Below are 22,293 nucleotides of genomic sequence, written 5' to 3'. Positions count from 1 at the left end.
TTAGATGGGATCTCTTGGAAACTCTGAGGCAGTTTTATGCAAAAAGTTTATTGGGAAAGAGTTTCAGAAGTAACACCTGCAAGGAGTGAGGAAATCAAGTTTGGAAAGATGGAGAAACAGATCCACAGGGCATTGCAACTGAGGCCTCAAACTGATCCTTCTGGACTCCAGACGGCCCTTTAGAGTTGTCCTAAATTGAGTCAAGGTGGTTGGGCTTTTGAGTATTTTCTTTTTACTTCTCTTTCTTTTTTTTAATTTTCCCCTGTAATATGTGGTACTCTTAAGAACACACTTTTCTAATTATAGGTATTTAATTTCTCATTAAAATTTAGTCACACAGGGGCACATAGGGGGCTCAGTCTGTTAAGTGTCCGACTCTTGATTGTGGCTCAGGTCATGATCTCCTGGTCATGGTATCCGGCCCCTCCCTGAGGTCCATGCTTTGTGCAAAGCCCATTTAAGATTCTCTCTCTTCCTCTCTCTTTGCCCCTCCCCTGCTTGCACACACATGTGTGTGCTTTCTTTCTCAAAAAAAAAAAAAAAAAAATTTAGTCATGCAGATCTTAGGCCTTCCAGTCATTAAAATGATACACTGACTGAAGTAAGGGGAGGAGAAGGGAAGATATACTTTCAGTATTTACTTAATTCCAAACACTGTGCTAGGTGTTAGTCTCCCTATGAGACAGGCATACCCATCTTCATATTAAAGATTTGAGATTAAATTTAAGTGTGAAAGGAAATGCATCCATTAGGAAGGATATAAGGTGCTATAACAAGGAGGCCCCAAAATGTAGGGTTTCCAACAGGTTAGAACTTTATTTCTCTCTCACATAACTGTCCATAAGTAGGAAGTTTAGGATTAGTGGATGGCTCTGTCATCTTCAAGATGATGCTTTCATTTCCAAGTCCAAGATGGCTGCTCCCTCTGCTGTCACTGTGTTTGAATCCCAGACAGCAAAGTCAGGGAAGGGCAAGGTGATCTTTGCTTTTAATGGTGTAATCTAGAAGTGATACACATCATTTTTGCTCATGTCCCTAAAAGAGCAATGATTTAAATAATATGGAAATTTACTTCTCTTTCAAGTAATGGTGTGAGGGTAAGGAGCCCAAGGACCTCAACAGTGTCAAGAACCACATTTCTTTTTGTTATTCTGCTATCCCCCAGAGTTTGCCGTCTATTACATGGCAGAAGGTAGAAGGCCCACATGGGTTCACATGTCAGTGAACAGAATTAGCGGAAAGGAGAAGGAGAGGACACCTCTTTTCTTGTCAAGAGCATACTCCTAGAAATGTTAATATTACTTCGACTCTTACGCTTTTGGCCAGAATTTGGTTACATGGCCAAATCTGGCTGCAAGAGAAGTTGGGAGCTGTGCCTAGCTACACCTGGGTAAGTCTATCAGCAGAGGAAGAAGAATAAATGTTTTTTTGGCAGACAATAACATTCTCTGTCATGGGGAACCATTGTAGGGATTTGTACAAGGCAGTGACACAATCTCATTTTTCAGAAGCTAATGTGGATGCTTGAGAAAAGTAGACCCAGAAGAGTTGGCACAAGAGTAGAAGCAGAAAAACCAGTTAAGATAAAGGCCTCTTTGTCTAGGGTGGTAGCAGCGGAAGTGGTGAGGAGTGATCTGGTTCTCTGATTCAAGATATGTTTTGAAATCTGTGTTCACAAATCCTCAGCAGGGTTTTGTGAGGTGTTCTATGTGAAGTATGACAAAGAAAGAGGAGTTGAAGATCTCTGGATGAATGGCTTCTTCAGGTCATTTGGGGTTCAGCTCAAACACTGTAGTTGTCCTTGATCCACTGCTTCGTGACATTCACACTGTTACATCTTCCTGGTTTTTCTTCCTGAGAAAATAGCTCTAGGTGAAATTATTTTGTCTTCTATTTGCTTAATTATTTTCTGCCTCTTCCCACTAAAGGATATGCTCTGTGGACTGTAATTTTGCCTATGCTATTCATTACTGTTGGCATATGAAACAACGTGCAGCCCATAGTGATATTGACAGGTAGCCAACATTTATTTAATATTTTTGAATGAAGGAATAAGTTAAGATAGATAGTATTTCTGAAGATGATAATAGAATAAAAATATTAAATGATATAAAATAAAATGATAGAGGTCAAAAATCTACATGTTGAACAGTCTACAGTGTTATTTTTGAATGATTACATATTGAACATTGCTGTTCTAACTTTTCTGAAGTTGTTATTCTAAAGTTTACAGTCCATAAGTGCCCTAGTAGAAGAATCTGGTTACTTTAAAAGAAGAAAGAATCAGGCTGATCTCAAACCTCCCAGTAGCCCAGTAGATAGCAACAACAACAAAAATAAAGTAAAATAAAAATAAATAATAAGCAATCCACAGAGACTTAAGAAGGGAAGGAATTGATTCAAGAATTATAAAAACAAATTGTCATTCCAATGTGAAGAAATTTTGGAATCACCCATATTCCTCTTATGGAATGATAAAAGATCATCAGAGCCACTGAGCATGATTAGAATGAAGTATTTATGAAAAGGGTGATGTTGAGGCGTATAAGGACTATTGACAAGCGCTGAAATATATTGAACAAAAAAAGGTGAACTTTTAAATAATTGTGGTTATAAAATATAGGTATGTAAATTCTTGAAAGAGGCTACACAAGGTAAAATATTGATGGAATATTAATTTATCAGCTTTAACAGATACCACATTAACAGTGCTTACAACCAGGTAGAAATTGGTTTCCCTCTCCTATAACAGTCTCATTGCTAATGCCCCAAGCTGATCTGGGACTCCATTATGCTAGGAATATATAGATATATATATAAGAGACTGCCACCTCTATCTTCTTTAAATGATTGTGTGTGGCAAGAATTGATATCTTTAATATACAGGACAAGAAACCAATGTGAGGGATTTGCCACATATTAAGGATATATAATTCCTTGAGCGATCTTGACAAAGTCTACCCATTGGGTCTGTGGACTACCATGAGCCAGATGCAGGCCAAAACTCTGTTTATTATCTGGCTCCTCAGATGCCTTCATTTTACTAGGGAGGATTGTTGGATCAATTTGGTTCTCAGAGTCTCAATTTCAGTTTTGACTCAAATTCAGCAATCCATAAAAAGTTCTGTATGTTCTCCTTTATTTTGTGCATAGTCACTTGAGTGTATGACCTAAGGCCCCTGTGAAAAAGGACTGGGGAAATTGCTGCTTCATCCTCTCATAGGGTAACTGAGTCCTTCCTCTTAGAGATCTGCTCTCTCCTTTAATCAAGAGTCTTCCATCAAATATCTGCAAATCAGTACAGGTCTATAAACTGGGCAAAAGATGGTGTCCTTCAGGTGGCAAGAAAGGAGAGAGAGGAGAGAAACCCATCCTTAGACTCCTAATCATCCATTCGTGATTTTTTTTTCATTGTTTAAATTAAGCAACACCCTCAGTGGCTGCCCATCTATGTTGCCTATTGGAACTCCATATTCTATGTATTTACTCTTATCTTTTTTCTAATGTTCATACCCTATGATTGCTGCTTTTACCTTCCTGTTCATTGCAATAATCATGCAAATCTTTCTTCTAGCCATTAAGTGCCACCTCTTGGTTTCTATTATTTAGAGATTCTATCATTCCCATTTTTATCAGGAATCTCAGTTCTATAATAACATCTCCTGCCCTGATTACAGAACTGGCTACTGCTGAGCTTCTCAGTGATACTGATATCCCTTCTCATAGAATATTCCTTACTGTTTGGTAAGTGGAGTGCTAAATTGTCTATCCTATAAATTATAGCTAGCTGCGTGGGTTTCTAGCCTTACATATGTATTTTTTTTTCCCCTCAGGCATACCCAGCAAACTGTGTCTTTTGATCCTTTTCTCCTTCATCTTCCATGGCAGTTCTGGGATTTCTACCCCACTTAGTATGGGTAATAAATTTTCCAAGCTTCTTAGCAGCTATTAACACTATCTCCCAGGGTATATGCCAGGTAAATCCTATATCACAGGAGAGTGCTCCATATCAATTAAGTACTGTATCAAATTGTCTATTCTGTCCCCTGTTGTTGTGGATCTTTAGCATCTATGCTATGCATCATCTCCCAGCTCCTGCAGATCCTTTAGGAACTTCAATGATGGTCCTTCTCTCTTAACAGTCCCACTGCATCCCTATTCTGGTTTACTGGTATGTGACCTTTAATATTTGTCTGGCTATCAAGGCAAGTGATGGCAGTAAGTCCTGACAAAGGGCAAAGATTATCTATGAGAAATCTGCCTCTTGTAGGTTGCTCCATGATCTTTAGGAGTAGATGGGAAGGGTAACATCTTGTAAATAGAAGGATTGGGTCATTTTTGCAGGCCCAGAGAGAATCTAGGAGATCTTATTTCTAAATTGGACCTACCCAGATATCCACTTATCAGTATTGCAGCTCTCAAGGTTCTGATCTTAGAATAGGAGACTAGACTTCTCTGAAGTCTCCTGCTTTTATGATTCAGTACCTGGCGTTGTCTTTTGGTCTTCTTGTTCTCTGACTGCAGAAGATTAGATTTCCTTAAATCTTACAAAAGAATCCCTCTAGCTTCCACTTTTTGCCTAGAATTGGTGATTAATCAGTTTTGTATTTGCTTTCATAGAGAGCCATTAAAAAAACAAACCCTCAAATTCTATTGAAGATCTACTATGTGCTGGCTCCTACAAACACACAGTGACCAAGAGAGACAGTGCTCTGCCTCTAGCAGATTATTTCATTTAATCCTAACAACAGTACTGCCAAGGAAGCAGTATGTTGCCAATTTTAAGATGAAAAAACTCAGAACATTTATCTCAAATAGTAAGATAAAGAACACTGAGACTGTTAGAGATTTACTTGTGAAACTGAGGAAAATGTGTCCCAAATTTTTACTGTATTTGACAGACAAGACTGCATTCTCCTCTAGCAGAGTCTTCCAAGGGCTTTTTTCCCTTAAGCTTACCACCATGTTTAATAGCCCCCAGTCCTTTTCTCATGACCCTAGTGTGGCCCATACATTTCCCTTCCTTCCATGTATCTTAATCCTTGCAGTTTCACTCTTGTTTCTAGATTTACATACCTTTTAAATTAATGTTTGTGGTCTTGCAGCTGATTGATTCTCTATCCTTACCTGGTCACACCACACATTAAATAAGATGTTTATTATGCCTCATTATTATTTTCCTTGTAGTTATAAGGTTTGGCAAAGATATTTGTAATTAAAATAAAAATTATATTCATAATTTGACTATCATTTTGAGCATATATTTTATACCATTAAATGATATTTTAATATTAGAAATATTAATGTAAGAAAGTTTAGGTCATATAATTTAGTAAATATTATTAAAGAAATCTATTATGTTAATGAGTATAAAAAAGATGTATATTTAAATATATTTATTGCATCAAGATAAATTGTGTGTGTCCAAATGTAAGGGAATTATTAAATTAATCATGATGTAGCCATTATAAATTATAGGTTTCAAAGCACTGTTTTGTTTTGATCTTACTTTTTTTTCATGTTTGTACTTTTTTAATTTATTTATTGAAATAAATTGACATATACCATTTTGTAAGTTTAAAGTATACAACATGTTGATTTGTTTCATTTATATGTAGCAATATGATTGAAGAATTTTAATAGCATTTGAAAATATTTATGATCTGGAATTACATTAAGAAAGGCTGCATAAAACTACTCCATACAGTATTATTATTATTTCATTTTTAGTATATACACATGTACGAGGTATATAAAAAGAGATTATTTCTCAAAATGAGATAATAGATTATTTGTTATGTTATCTTTCTTTTCTAGATTTTCTAAAAGTAGTTTGTATTACTTTTAGAATAAGGAAAATGTGTTATTTCAAAAACCTTTTTTTTAGAGAGATAGCGGGGAGTGGGGCATAGGGAGAGAAAGGGAAAGAATCTCAAGTAGGCCCCATGTTCAGTGTGGAACCCAATGTGGGGCTCAGTCCCACAGGCCTGTGATCATGACCTGAGCTGAAGTCAAGAGTCAGATGCTCAATCAAGTGAGCTACGCAGGTGCCCCCAAAAATTCTTTTTTTAAAAAAAAATCTTTAAAAAAAACTAAAGATCTCATATAAGATTTTGAGTTAGATACTGTGATTTTAAAAGAAAAAGAAAAAGTAAGTCATTGATTCAATATTTAGGGAAAAGCACAGTGGATAGTTAGCAAAGCATAAGTGAAACAAATTACTTAATTTAAATATGCCAACATTACTGTTTTTCATATTAACTACTGATTCTGTGTTTTTGTTTTCAGATTAGCTCATTTATAAGTTGGAACTAAATAAGGTACCTGGTAAAGATTTATATTTTAGTTGTACACATAAGGCCACCTTTCTTTAATCCTAAGAAAATTCCAGCTTTCTTTTTCTATATGCAAATATAACACCTAACTGTTCATCTTTCATTTAGAACAAACTCCAGTCTTTAACCTTTACCGTTATTTGACTGTTCAATTAATATTCCTAGTCATACATTAGAAATAGGTTAAAACTAGAATTAAATGTCTTGTATGAAAGCTTATAACACCACATCTTTTTCCATAGAAGACTTTAATTAATTGAAGTCTGAAATATCAAATGACTATAAGCATTTTTTTATACTATCAAAAGTCTCCTGTTTTGGAAATTAGAGAGAGGTATAGTTTGAGATGGTGGTAATAGTTGTTACGTATTGGATTCCTATTATGCTCTAAACACATAATTAAACACATTACTCAATTATATAACTTTTCTGCTAATATCATTGTTCTAATATGTGCCAAGCAATGTGGTAGATTTAAATAGAAAGAAGGTGTAAAAAAAATTAAACCATAAATATTATATGTATAGTTACTGCTATGATGGGGAAGTACTGGTGATATAGAAATACATACTAGGACCACCAAATCTTGGTGAGGAGATTAAGGAAGTTAGAAAAATATGTGAGAATAAGTTGATATTTGAAGAATGAGAATGAATTAGGTACACAAAGACAAAGAGGAATGTTCATATTTTTCCAGGTTTCTGGCAGGATAAGAGGACACATGTGAAGGATCAGAAGCATCTCAGTATGAAATCACAATAGAGGGGAGCCTGAGTGGTTCAGTTGTTTAAACCTCTGACTCTTGATTTAGGGTCAGGTCATGATCTCACCATTGCACAATCCAGCCCTGTGTCTGACTCAACAATGGGTGTGGAGCCTGCCTAAGATTCTTTCTCTCCTTCTGCTGTTCCCCTACCCACGCATGCACGCACATGCTCTGTCTTAAAAAAAAAAAAAAAAAAAAAAAAAAAAAAGGAAAAGAAAAGAAAGGAAAAAAGAAAAAAATCACGGTGGAATTGGAGTTAGTTAATTATTGAACTAAATACTTAGGTTTTATTCCCTTCTCTCCCACTTAACTGTAAACATCATGGCAAGGAACATGTCTGTTTTGCTTCCTTTTTATTTCCTTGACTGAACTTGGTTTCTGGCACACCTGGGTGCCCTAATGATTATTTCTGGGAAAAAAAAAAAAAGGGACAATAGGAAAGCCATGAGGCTGAAGAAGAACTTTGTGCACATCACAGGGATATATTAATGCTAATCTTTACAACAACCAACCTATCACAGGTGAGGAATCTGACTCAGCTTTTAAAACAGTGCTCAAAGTCACAAAATAGGTAGAGTGAAGTGAGGGTAAGAACCAAAGCCAATGTGATTTCCAATATACATGATGATTCTTTATTTTTTCTTTTCACCTCAGTGTGATTCCTGGGAAATATATGTGATTCTTGAAAGAAAAACCATAGGCCTAATTCTGAAGCATAGAACCAAAGGATCTAGGGAACTTTTTACTTCATTTCTCTAATCTGTCAACCTAGCTATTCAAACACTCTGAGAAAAGACATCACTTCATGAAGGCCCAAGTGTGAACACAGAGTACCCATTTAATGGCTGATATTCTACCAGCGTCTGTATTCTTACCAGTATTGGCCAAAAACAAAAAATAAAAACGTGTTCAAAAAGCAGCCAAATTTTTGTAGCATTAATTAGCAGCCCCTTCTTAGAAATCAAATGTCAAGTCATTAAACCCTCCATTAACTTTTCTGCTTTTCCCAGTATATTTGTGACTTCCTTCTTGCTCACTTTTAGTTTTATATGTTATCAAGCCTTTGTTGATTGCAGTATATTTAACTTCATTATCTTGCTTTACTGATAATAACCATGTCCATCTGTCTGTCTGTTTGCTATCTATCTACCTATCCATCTATCTGAGACTCAGTGTCCCTGGGATAGAACTGAATAATTCCAAGTAAGTTAAGAGTTTATCAACATTTTTAACTGCTTTAGGATTAATTTAAAAAATTCTGCTTAGGACTATCTGTCAACCTTAAGAATAAATAAATAAATAAATAAATAAATAAATAAATAAAATATCGCTTAGATTTCAGGCCAACTCGATCAAGTCTAATCTCCAAAATTAAGTTCTAAACTGTGTCTCATGTATTTTTTAACCCTTGAAAGTTCATATTTGCTATTTTCACACAAACTGACATTAATCATTTAGGTTAAAGTTTAAATATAGGCCTCTGGAAAAACAGAGTCAAGCAGACTAACTCTCTAGTCATCTTGTGTATTAAGAACTGCTCAAACTAAGGCAAATACTATGGAACCTTTTGCTTTCCTAACATTTGTCTTATAAAACAAGAAACCTGCAAACACTACAGTGATTACGTCTATAAGATCCTTGGCAAATCAACCTCAAACCAAACTACCAGAGATTGGAGCTCTATGTAATATCATCAGAAATGAGATAAGAAAAAGATGACAACAACAAAAAAATCCAATCCCCTTCCCGCCCCCACCCCAAGAAAACCCTGAAACCCCTCAAGTAGATAAAGTTAACAAATAATAGTGGCCAACCAAAAAAAGAAAGAAAGAAATGAAGTAAAAATCTCAAATGGTATTTTTTATGAGCTATGTATCTGTTTTGAGTGAAAAATCACAGATAATATGGTCATAAACCATAGTAAACTTCAAAACTGGAAGCTGCCCCTATCATTGACATAGTTCTGTAATGCTGCCTAAAATAATCAATATAAATAATATAAATACCTTAACATGTCTCATTAGGCTTAAAACAGGCCTACCATGTCAGAAATAGACAAATTTTTACTTTTTTGAGAAGATGAAAAAATTCACATAATTTCCATTCAAATTCACAGAACATTGAAATAGACATTTTCTTTCTCGTTTTAAAAATTGAAAATCAGATGACATTTATGAACTGTAAGCTCACTACTGGGCACTAAACTAGCAGTGATTACTTACCAGACGAAATAGCTGTGAACTGAACTTTTGTTAGCAATTGAAGAGAAAACAATCTACTAGGTCTCTAATGTAAAAAACTAAACCAGCAATTTCTTTTTTTAAAACTCAGCTTATTACCTGGCTTTCTGAGGCAGAAAACCAAATGTGAGTGAATTCTGTGAGGCTGAGCACAAAGTGGGACTGTAGGATGTTGTGTATTATGACAAGAAAATCTGAGAATATTGCAGAAATCAAAATGCTCTTAATGGTGTAATAAAAAAAAATCTATAAGACACCACATTATAAAAATAAGTTACAATAACTGGGTGCAATGATGCCAAATGTAGAACCTTGACAACATAGGTGGGTCTCTAAATAAGTAAATAATAAAAAATAAAAATAAAAAATAATTCATTTGAAAGGTAGTCATTTTAACTTGAAGCAAATATATATACATTACATATCATGCAGTGGATTTTAGGTTGATTTGTTATTTTGGAAAAAGAAAATTGCATTCTCTTCCTTTGCTTTAGGCATATATGGTGTGTGTGTGTGTGTGTGTGTGTGTGTGTGTGTGTGTGTGTGTGTGTTGTGATGTTAGTTTTCAGAAAGGAAGTTGTCTAGACCAGCAGACAGATAATAAAAAAAATAATAATAAGGCAAAATAGGAGTGAAGAAGCCTATTTTCCAAGGCAGAGCTTTATAAAAACATTAAGTTATCTGTATACCTGATAAATTTCCTTCTCTAAAACTTGATAGATTTTTCAATCCCCAGGTGGCTTTCATGGTGGCAAAAGTATTGTTTGCAAGCAAAGTGCATGAAAACTCTGCAAGTAAGCACTAAGTCACCTGCACTATAAAGGTCCCTGGGCCACATCACTCTTCATATGAAATGGCTAAGTGTTTACCTGGAGCTAGTGTTCCAGCATAAGTGGAAATTAACCTTTGGAATTTCTATCCCTTTCCTGGCTGACTTTCTTTGATGCTTGTAAGTTAAGAGAAAGTGCCGCCATGATTCAGTGGATGTATTTGAACTGGAACATGAGCATGGTGCAGCTGGATCAAGACCAGATTTGATATGAGCAGAGCAATGTCAAACAGCAAAGAAATTAAATGGGAAAGTAAAGTGTTCAAATAGTAAATATGGCAGGTAAGTTGTTTCATGAAGTTGAAAGAGGCACAGTTTCAAATGATCAATAATGAATAAGAAAAACATAGTTTATCAATTCAGGCTAAATATCCAGTTAGTATTGGGGGAGGGTGAATATGATTTCATGTGAAACGTACTTTCTAAATTAAAAGCTAAATACAGAGGGTGGAAATAGTCATAACGATAAGGGCTAATTTCCTTAAAAGGACATGCAATTTATGAAATAAAAATGAAACACAATAATGTTTTTATTACATTACATTGCAAATTAGCTTTGTCATTAAGAAAAATAACTGTCATTGCTACCTAAAGTAAGACATTTCCTTTACTTTTTTATAATGTCTCTAAGTAAATACTTCACCCAGATATAGCAAACAAACAAACGAAGGGAGGGGGGAGGATTTCAAAAATTGGAACTGGATACATAATATTTTTCTAAGATAATTCTAGATAGTTAGGGCAAATAAGTATTTCCTGATTGCCTAGCAGCATAGCTACAATGATCAGATTATATAATTAGATCTTAGGTTTCTCCTTCTATCCATAGCATAGTAGACTAATCTTTAGAATTTCCACAAAGTCCCTTCTGAAAATAATTTTCTTGGACACTGATCCATTCAGTGCATCCAGAGGTGTACTTGTCCTCATAAATCTTACATTATAATGAAGATTTTACATTAAGTCAAAGCTATTTACTAAAACTTACAAATTTACTTCATCATGTGGAGCTTCCCAAGATGAAGGAAATAAACACGTGATAAGGAGTAATTGGTGGATGGCTTTCAGTTTAGAATGAGTGGTCAAGGAATGCATCCCTGAGAAAATTACAATTATTTTGAGGCTCAAGAATGAGGAAACATTTATGTGACAACCCAATAAAAGTGTATTGCAAGAAGAGAAGGAAATTCAAATGCAGACGCTAGAGTGAACTCCATAAAGTTGTCTTCTTGAGCAAAAGCAAGAAACTCTGCCTACATTGAAATGGACAGGGAAAGCAAGCTATTTCCAGACGAGAGTAGGAGAAAAACAATGGCAGGTTATTGGAAGGTTTTCAGTAGGCTGCAACATGATCTATTAAACACTTCAATAGTTTTAGAATAAAATATAGTATATATATACACAAATGTCAAACAAAAAAATACACTTAGCAATTTACCACAAAGTGATCACCTGTGTGAACATCCCCCCAAAATAGAATGTTGGCAGCAACCAGGAGAATTTCCTAACGCCTTGTCTTCAGTTGCAATTCTCTGTCCACCATAGGAAATATTATCCTGACTTTGATTACAAATGCTTTCTTGATTTTGCCATCTGATTTTAGCACCTAAGAATGCATTTCTAAGCAATGTAATTTGTGTGTTAAAATAAATATGTTCTTTTAGTATTCTTTTGTATTTCATTCCTTTACTGAACTAATATGTTTATGGAATTTGCTCATTTTGTTTTTGGCTTTAGTTTGTATTTTTTGCTATATAGTATCACAGAGACAGAGAATCAAACAAAACTGCACTCCCTGTGGATGTTTGCTTAATTTTCGTTGACTCTTATTGCTAGGGCACTGGCATTTGTGGTCGCAACCCAAGAGAAGTGCTATTTCCCAAGTCACCTACTTTGGTGGCCCTAAATTCAATCCCATGAGTCTAACAACTGTACTCTTCACTCTACCAGCCACAATTCCTAGGATGTATGAAAACCCACAGGGCAAAAGGAGTCCACCTCCCTGGAAGGTCTCTGTTGTTAGTCAGATGGTGGCCCAGTTTCTTTACTTTCTTATTAACTTTATAAACCTTCAAATATATGGATATAGACATTGATACACACACACACACACACACACACACACACACACACGCATCCGTGCATGTATATGTATATAAATTTGTTAATTTATATGCATGTATATACTTAGGATTTTTTTTGTAGGTTTGGCTCAAGTCACCTAGTTCTTATTACAATACATAGTCTCCCTGATTGATATTTTAAAAAGATTACTGACTGCCTTGAGGAGAATGGATTTAAGTGGTAAGAGTTGAAGACAGGATGTAAATTAGATCAATACTGCTATTGTCTTCACAATAGATGAAGATGTCTTTGAGTATGATTGCTGTGAAGAGAGATTTTTTTTTTCTTTTGGTAAAATCTCAGGACTTGCTAATTGTTAGGATTTGTAGTATATGGGAAACAGAGGCGTTAAGGAGGCTGATATCCAAGGGAAAATTATCCAGGAATATCTAGGATCCACTATTCCTATTTTATTGTTACTAGGTGTCCTAGTAAAATGAGATTTTGTTCTTTGTTTTTATTGTTTAACATTTTATTTTAAAATATCTTCTCAAACTTTAAGTTTGCAAAGTGTATTTAAAAGATGATGCATGTGTTTAAACAAATAAAATGTCAAATACCATAAATGGAATAAAGGAAAAGTACAATTTTTTATTTTCAAAGCCATAGCTATTTAAATCATGTCAACTGTATACAAATATATTGCAGGCTGTGTGTGCCATATGAAACTCTGATATCTAATAGTGTAGGAAAACTAAAATCCCATCAAATCTGCATCACATTAAAGGATTTTCTCAAGAAAACCCATCTGGCTCAAAACAAATGTCATTTTTGACTGATAAACCAATGTCGAATAAATTTCTGTGCTGAATGAATCATTGAATTTAAGGACCATTTGCTCTAGTTGAAATGAGGTACCTTAAAGTTCATTGTTGATGATAGAAATAAGACTGTTAAAAACTAGGAAACTGAAAGAGTAGAGCCACAGAAGACATGTCTTTATGAATGATACATAAACTAGATTGTGGATGTCTTTAATAAAGTCAGTATGCTTAAGATTAAAATCCAGAATGGCAACTCTTTAGAACAAGTTTCTAAAGTAGGAAGGAAGTAGGTAAGAGTCTGTTTGTTGGTTTTCTTCTCTCTCTCTCTCTCTTTATTCTCTCTTTGCATGTTTGCTTTGTTTCTTGAATTCCACATATGAATGAAATTGTATGGTATTTGTCTTTGACTGGTTTAGCTTAGCATAATATTCTTTAGCTCCATCCACATCATTGCAAATGGCAAGATTTCATTATTTTTTTAGGACTGAGTAATATTCCAGTGTGTGTGTGTGTGTGTGTGTGTGTGTACCACATATACAACATCTTCTTGTGGATGGGGAGATGGGTTAGGTGATGGAGATTAAGTGGGGCTTGTATGATGAGCACCAGGTGTTGTATAGAAGTGCTGAATCACAGTATTGTGTACCTGAAACTAATTTTACACTGTGTATTAACTAACTGGAATTTGAATAATAAAATATAAAAATTATGGAGGAAATATAAGGTTAAGAGAATATTATAGACTTGACTGAAAGTATTCAGAGATTTATTGAATAATTAACTTCATCAGGTGGGTTTATAATTATTAATTACTAATAAAAATAAGTGACCATTTTCACACATTTTTAATTTTATTTTTTACCTTTAACATTTTATTCCCAAAGCAATACAGCTAATTGTGCTTTCAGTTTTTTCTGCAGCATATTTGAATACTATACATGGTTGATAACTTCAAAATGGTTACTGGCTTATTTATTCCTTCCTTCCTTCCTGAACATCAGCTATGTACCTGTAACTGCTGCATGCTATTTTGCAACCATCAAATGTTATTATTCAGTTGTGAAGTTTTTTTTTTTTTTAATTTAAATCCGAGTTAGTTAACATATAGTGTAATAATAATTTTGTGAGTGGAATTTAGTGATTCAGCACTTCCATACAACACCCAGTGTTAATCCGAACAAGCATCTTCCTTAATGCCCCTTGCCCATTTAGCTCATCCCCCAACCCAACACCTCTCCAGCAACCCTCAGTTTGTTTTCTGTATTTAAGAGTCTCTATTATTTTTGCTTCCCTTCCTTTATGTTCATCTGTTTTCTATCTTAAATTCCACATATGAGTGAAGTTGTATGATATTTGTCTTTCTCTGGCTAACTTATTTCGCTTAGCATAATACAGTCTAGTTCTATCCACATTGTTACAAATGGCAAGATTTCATTTGTTTTGAATGCTGAGTAATACTCCATTATGTATATATACCACATCTTCTTTATCCATTCATCCATCGATGGACATTTGGGCTCTTTCCATACTTTGGCCATACAAAAGCCAAAGTATGGAAAGAGCCCAAATGTCCGTCAACTGATGAATGGATAAAGAAATTGTGGTTTATATACACAATGGAGTACTACGTGGCAATGAGAAAGAATGAAATATGGCCCTTTGTAGCAACGTGGATGGAACTGGAGAGTGTGATGCTAAGTGAAATAAGCCATACAGAGAAAGACAGATACCATATGTTTTCACTCTTATGTGAATCCTAAGAAACTTAACAGAAACCCATGGGGGAGGGGAAGGAAAAAAAAAAAAGAGGTTACAGTGGGAGAGAGCCAAAGAATAAGAGACTCTTAAAAACTGAGAACAAACTGAGGGTTGATGGGGGTGGGAGGGAGGGAAGGGTGGGTGATGGGTGCTATAAATATTCCGGTGCATGTGCCACTTTGAAACAGCACTTGTCTATCCTTTGGATAAATACCTAGTAGTGCAATTGCTGGGTCATAGGGTAGTTCTATTTTTAATTTTTTTTGAGGAACCTCTATATTGTTTTCCACAGTGACTGCACCAGTTTGCATTCCCACCAGCAATGCAAAAGGGTCCCCCTTTCTCCGCATCCTCGCCAACAACCAACATCTCTTGTTGCCTGCATTAATTTTAGCCATTCTGAGAGGTGTGAGGTAGTATCTCATTTTAGTTTTGATTTGTATCTCCCTGGTGATGAGTGATGTTGAGCATTTTTTCATGTGTCTACTAGCCACCTGGATGTCTTCTTTGGAGAAGTGTCTATTCGTGTCTTTTGTCCATTTCTTCAGTGGATTATTTGTTTTTTGGGTGTTGAGTTTGATAAGTTCATCATAGATTTTGGATACTAACCCTTTATCTGATATGCCATTTGCAAATATCTTCTCCCATTCAGTCCATTGCCTTTTAGTTTTGCTGATTGTTTCCTTCACCATGCAGAAGCTTTTTATCTTGATGAGGTCCCAGTAGTTCATTTTTGCTTTTGTTCCCCTTGCCCCCAGAGACATGTTGAGTAAGAAGTTGCTGCATCTGAGGTTAAAGACATTTTTGCCTGCTTTCTCCTCTAGGATTTTTTTTTAATGTTTATTTATTTTTGACACAGAGAGGCAGAGCATGAGCGGGGGAAGGGCAGAGAGAGAGGGAGACACAGAATCCGAAGCAGGCTCCAGGCTCTGAGCTGTCAGCACAGAGCCCGACACGGGGCTCAAACTCACAGACCGCGAGATCATGACCTGAGCCAAAGTCGGATGCTCAATCGACTGAGCCACCCAGGCGCCCCTCTCCTCTAGGATTTTGATGGCTTCCTGTCTTGCATTTAGGTCTTTCATCCATTTTGAGTTTATTTTTGTGTTTGGTATAAGAAAGTGGTCCAGGTTCATTCTTCTGCATGTCACTGTCCAGTTTTCCCAACACCATTTGCTGAAGAGATTGACTTCATTACTTTGGATATTCTTTCCTGCTTTGTCAAAAATTCTAAGCCATATGTTTGTGGGTCCATTTCTGGGTTCTCTATTCTGTTCCATTGACCTATGTGTTTGTTTTTGTGCTAGTACCATACTGTCTTGATGATTATAGCTTGGTAATACATCTTGAAGTCTGGAATTGTGATGCCTCCAGCTCAGATTTTCCTTTTTCAGGATTGCTTTGGCTATGTGGGGTCTTTTCTGGTTCCATACAAATTGTTTGTTCTAGCTCTGTGAAGAAGGCTGGTGTTATTTTGATAGCGATTGCATTGAAAATGTAGATTGCTTTGGATAGTATCGACATTTTAACAATATTCTTTCAGTCCATGAGCATGGAATGTTTTTCCATTTTTTGTGTCATCTTCAGTTTCTTTCATAAGTTTTCTGTACTTTTCAATGTATAGACTTTTCACCTCTTTGGTAAGATTAATTCCTAGGTATTTTATGGTTTTTAGTGCAATCATAAATGGAATTGATTCCTTGATTTCTCATTCTGTTGCTTCATTTTTGGTGTATAGAAATGCATATGATTTCTGTACATTGATTTTGTATTCTGTGACTTTGCTAATTCATGTATCAGTTCTAGCAGCTTTTTGGTGAAGTCTTTTAGGTTTTCCACCTTGAGTATTATGTCATCTGCAAAGAGTGAAGGTTTGACTTCCTCCTTGCTGATTTGGATGCCTTTTATTTCTTTGTGTTGTCTGATTGCTGAGGCTAAGACTCCAATACTATGTTGAATAACAGTGGCGAGAGTGGACATCCCTGTCTTGTTCCTGACCTTAGGGGGAAAGCCTTCAGTTTTTCCCCACTGAGGATGATATTAAAGGTGGGTCTTTCATATATGGCTTTTAGCATCTTGAGGTATGATCCTTCTATCCCTACTTTCTTGAGGGTTTTTATCAAGAAATGGTGCTGTATTTTGCCAAATGTTTTCTCTGCATCTCTTGAGAGGACTATGTCGTCCTTATCTTTTCTTTCATTAATGTAATGTATCACATTGATTTGTGGATATTGAAGCAGCCCTACATACCAGAAATAAATCCCACTTGATTCTGGTGAATAATTCCTTTAATGTATTGTTGGATCCAGTTGGCTAGTATCTGGTTGAGAATTTTTGCATTCATGTTCATCAGGGAAATTGGTCTGTAGTTCTCCTTTTTAGTGGAGTCTTTGTCTGTTTTTGCAATCAAGATAATACTGGCCTTGTAGAATGAGTTTGGAAAATTTCCTTCCACTTCTGTTTTTTGGAACAGCTTCAAAAGAATAGGTGTTAACTATTCTTTAAATGTTTGGTAGAATTCCTTTGGAAAGCCATCTGGCCCTGGACTCTTGGTTTGGGGAGATTTTTGATTACTGATTCAATTTCTTTACTGGTTATGGGTCTGTTCAAACTTCCTATTTCTTCCAGTTTCAGTTTTGGTAGTTTATATGTTTCTAGGAATTTGTCCATTTCTTCCTCATTGCTCAATTTGTTGGCATATAATTGCACATAATATTCTCTTATTCTTGTTTGTATTTCTGCTATGTTCGTTGTGAACTCTCCTCTTTCTTTTGTGATTTGATTTGGGTCCTTTCCTTTTTGTTTTTGATCATTCTGGCTAGGGGGTTATCAATTCTGTTAATTCTTTCAAAGAAACAGCTCCTGGTTTCATTGATCTGTTCTCTTTTTTTGATTTCAATATCATTGATTTCTGCTCTAATCTTTATTATTTCCCTTCTTCTGCTGGTTTTGGGCTTTATTTCTGGTTCTCATTTCAGCTCTTTTAGGTATAATGTTAGGTTGTGTATTTGAGACCTTTCTTCCTGCTTTAGGAAAGCCTGGATTTCTATATACTTCCCTCTTATGCCATATACTTCCCCTGCATCCCAGAGGTTTTGGGCTGCCGTGTTTTTATTTTCATTAACTTCCATGTACTTTTTAATTTCCTCTTTAATTTCTTGGTTAACCCATCATTTCCTTAGTAGGATGTTCTTTAATGTCCAAGTATTCACGGCCTTTCCAAATTCTTTTCTTGTGATTGATTTCGAATTTCATATTATTGTGGTCTGAAATATGCAAGTATCATCTCAGTCTTTTTGTACTTTTTGAGGACTGATTTGGTTCCAGTATGTGATCTATTCTGGAGAATATTCTGTGTGCACTCACGAAAAATGCTTATTCTGCTGCTTCAGGATGAAATGTTCTGAATATAACTGTTAAGTCCACCTGGTCCAGTGTGTCATTCAAAGCCACTGTTTCCTTGTTGATTTTCTACTTAAAAGATCCGTCTATTGCTGTAAGTGGGGTGTTGAAGTCCCCTACTATTATGGTATTGTTGTCAATTAATTTATTTATGTTTGTAACCAATTGACTTATATGTTTTGGTGTTTCTACATTGGGAGCATAGATATTTACTTGGTCGATAGACCCCTTAATTATGATGTAATGTTGTTCTTCCTTGTTGCAGTCTTCATTTTAAAATCTAGTTTGTCTGATATAAGTATGGCTACTCCAACTTTCTTTTGACAACCATTAGCAGATAGATGTTTCTCCATCCCCTTACTTTAAATATGCAGGTGTCTTTAGGTCTAAAATGGGTCTCTTGTAACCAGCATATAGATGGGTCTTATTTTCTTATCCATTTTGATACCCTATTTTCACAGTCATTTTAAATGTAGACTAAATGTTACACTGGATGAGTATAATAGTATCATTGTGTATACCAATCCATGAATCACTAGCCATTTAAGAAATATCATAATCGGGGTGCCTGGGTTGCTCAGTGGTTAAGCGTCCAACTTTGGCCCAGGTCATGATCTTGCGGTTTGTGAGTTTGAGCCCCATGTCAGGCTCTGTGCTGACAGGTCAGAGCCTGAAGCCTGCTTCAGATTCTGTGTCTCCTTCTGTCTCTGCCCCTCCCCCACTCACACAGTCTCTCTCTCTCTCTCTCTCTCTCTCTCTCTCTGTCTCTCTCTCTCTCAAAAATAAATAAACATTAAAAATTTTTTTTTAAAATGTTATAATAATCATTTGTGGAGAAAGAAGTGAAATAGGATGAAAAAGATACACTTTGCTGTTACATGGCAATCTATGAAACAATGGTGACATCTAACATAGGAATAATCATTTATTGAGTTAATTTTGTTAGGAAATTGTTACATCATATAGGATTTCAAAATATTGATGGACTTTGGAAATTACACTAGAGCTATTTTGTAGTTTTTGGTAGATTTCTTTCAGCAGTCATAAAAGTCTAATTACACAGTCTTCTAAGTGTGTTGCAACTAGTTGTTATACTAATATAATAAACCATATGTCCCATATTATAGATAATTATGCCATTTCAAATGTTTTGTCCCTATGGTTCTAACAATAGGGACTTTTTTTGGTGTTTTGTTTTAATTTAGCTTTTCTTTTGGCTCAGTAGTCTTCACAAATACAACACAAATTATTAATAGTTGCTCAGTAGACAACACTTCTGAAATGAGGAGTAGAATGTATGCTCCTTAGGAAAGTGTGACACAATATTAGAGAGGTGACTGGTGTAAAAGGATCTCTAATATAGAAAGGCCTGCTTAAAGAAGCATTTATTTGGGATTGAATTGTCAAAATGTGATCAGACAATGATAGTGACATATTTATAACTGAAAGCAAAATATGCTACCAAAAAGTTCGTTCACTATTGTCTTTTTAATAAAGAAAACTGCATCTTTTATAAGCATATGATCATTCCTATATACATTAGATATGTGTGTAGAACCTACTGGGTACCAGCAACTAGTCTACATGCTGAGGAAACCATGATGATCAAGAGAAATAAGATTATTTCTCTCATGAAGCTCTTGGGAGTAAAATGACAACAACAAAAAAGGAATACCCTTTGACAGCTTTCCCTTCATCAGAATTCCTCCCTTAACAGCTGGTCATCTCCATTTGGAAAGATAGCTGGAACCTCCCTGATCCAGAGGTTAGGTGTCCTGGTTAAATTCTTGAATTTCAGTAAGAACCTCTGAAACTTATGTGAAAGTTCTTACTTAGTGATCACCTGTGCGATCCCCTCATTAAACTGGTGAAAGCTAGTCCTGGGTCTTATTCGTTACCATATTCCCAGGGCCGTTCCATAATAGATTTTCATTCATCTTTGACCAGCTGTGTTGACAGCCATGAAACCACTTCCCAAGTGCCAATAAAACATATCACCTGTTTCCCAAGATATTATATGCAAATAAAAGAAAAATAAACAGTGCCTATTTAGTAAATCAAAGTAAATGGGTGTCGGTACCATGAAACAAGTCTTTTTATTATCCCTTATAAACCTTAGCTGAATGTCCTTCTCACCGCTTATACTTTCTCATTTGCAGTATTCCACCATTTCCAAATTCTCAGTTAATTCATTGGGCACACAGTATGGCACTCTTTACATCACAGTGTCTATCACTGGGCCACCATGATCTGCATGCTTGATGATATTGGAGGTATCGATGAGTTTTCTTTGACTCTCCATGGAATGTTTGGAAGTATAGCAAACAGAATACCACACTCTACCCCCTCTACACAAGATGTCCACATCCTAATCTTCAGAATCTATGAATATGTTGCTACATAGCAAGGAAGAATTATGGGTATAGATGGAATTAAGGTTGCTAATGAACTGATTTTAAAGAGATTATCTTGGGTTGTCTGGGTGGGTCCAGTGTAGTCCCAAGTGTCCTTATAATTGGAAGATGGAAGTAGAAAAGAGAAAGTCAGAGGGATGATAGCCTAAGAAAGTTTGGCCAATGTTTCTGGTCTTGAAGAGGGCCATGAGCCAACCAATGCAGATGGTGTCTAGAAACAGGAAAAGGCAGGGAATTGATTCTCTCCGAGGGCCTCCAGAAAGGAACCCACACTGTCAGCACTTTGGTTTTAGCTCAATGAGACCCATTTTACATTTTGCCCTCCAGAAGTGGAAAATTTAAAAAAAAAAAAAAAAAAAAAAAAGGTGTTGTTTTAAGTCACTAAGGCTGTGTAAATTATCGCTGAAACAAATTGTTTTTGCAATAGAAAATTGATGAAAGGGAAGAGAGAAGACAAACCAGACTGTACAAAGTCATATAGAAGGAAAAACTCCACGAGAACATCATAAGGACTTTGAAATTTATTCAAATTGCAGTAGGAAGCCATGGAAGATTTTAAACCGGAGAGTTTTTAAAAGTACACAAGGGTGATATCACTTAGAAGAAGTATGCAGATAGGAAAGAGAAGGGAGCCTAGGTAGAGATGAGGAATAGACCTAGAAAAATCACCGGAGGGCCAAACCATATGTTATCATCAGCTATTTTGGGTGGTGAAATGACAGATAATTGATGTGTTCTCTTTTTATTTTTTTCTTTCTGTTCCATAAGTTTCTTTGTTGAACACACCTTACATAGTATTTTTTTAAATAACAATAGTGGCACCACCATATGGAGAAACCATCAGCCAAAGGCATAAGATATTAGTTCCTATTCTGTGAAGAAAGAAGGGTGACCAAAGATGGAAGAAAACACAGAAACCATGGGAATATTTCACAGTTTTACCTGTTTGCCTTCATCTTGGCAGGTACAAATAGAAGCTGGGCACTGGGATATTTTTATCATGCACCTGCAAACTCAGGTAAACTGTTTTTCTTGACATGATTTCTGAGGAGTTTTCCTATATTTATGTGAACAAATTTATAAAAGAAGCCTTATTTCCAAACTACTCAATAATGGCAGTTTTGCTAAGCATACTGTATATATTAAAATATAATATGCATATTCAATAAACCACAATGTCTCCAATAAAATATAAAGAAAAATATTTTTAAACATATTTAAAGAACATGTCAGTAGGTATCCCCTGAAGTTTTGGGTTTTTTTTTTTCTTTTTTTCTCTTTCTCATCCTAAGAATGATTTACAAACGATTACTTGAGTTTTCTCAGTCTCTAATTTAGCCATCTGAAAGCCCAGAACACTGGATGCTTCAAAACCAGAAGCCTCTCATTTCAGAAAGGTTAAATGGCTTTCTTGGGATGACAACACAATTCATCCATAAGTAAGACCACTCAGGATCTGAATTGGAATGATCCATTTAATAAAATGTACTCTCACCTGCTATTTTAAGGATTGATACCCCCAAAGAGGGGATGGTATAGATCTGTCTAAAAATTGGCTTCCTATTTAGGGGTCCCAAACCACTACTGAAATATGCCTTTCATTTTGTGACAGTTTATAAAAAACGAAAAACCAACAAACAAAAAAAAAACAAATAGCCAGG

General features: G+C 35.5%; 1 protein-coding gene across 12 annotated transcripts in view; it reads left to right on the top strand.

Annotated features, from left to right (window-relative positions):
* Nucleotides 1-22,293, top strand: part of DGKB (diacylglycerol kinase beta) — a 715,307-nt gene that overhangs the window by 556,663 nt on the left and 136,351 nt on the right. For 6 of the 12 annotated variants that reach the window (XM_042919230.1, XM_042919223.1, XM_042919212.1 and 3 more), the window contains one exon: nucleotides 21,597-21,650. The exons of the other annotated variants lie outside the window; for them this stretch is intronic. In XM_042919230.1, the coding sequence (XP_042775164.1) occupies nucleotides 21,597-21,650 (54 nt within the window). The remainder of the gene's footprint in view (nucleotides 1-21,596; nucleotides 21,651-22,293) is intronic. 12 annotated transcript variants of the gene reach the window in all.

The sequence above is a fragment of the Panthera leo genome, chromosome A2 (genome assembly GCF_018350215.1).
Source record: "Panthera leo isolate Ple1 chromosome A2, P.leo_Ple1_pat1.1, whole genome shotgun sequence".
In the NCBI taxonomy this organism is placed as follows: Eukaryota; Metazoa; Chordata; class Mammalia; order Carnivora; family Felidae; genus Panthera; species Panthera leo.
The sequence above is the reverse complement of the archived record's forward strand: the minus strand, read 5'-3'. Positions and strand labels throughout refer to the sequence as shown.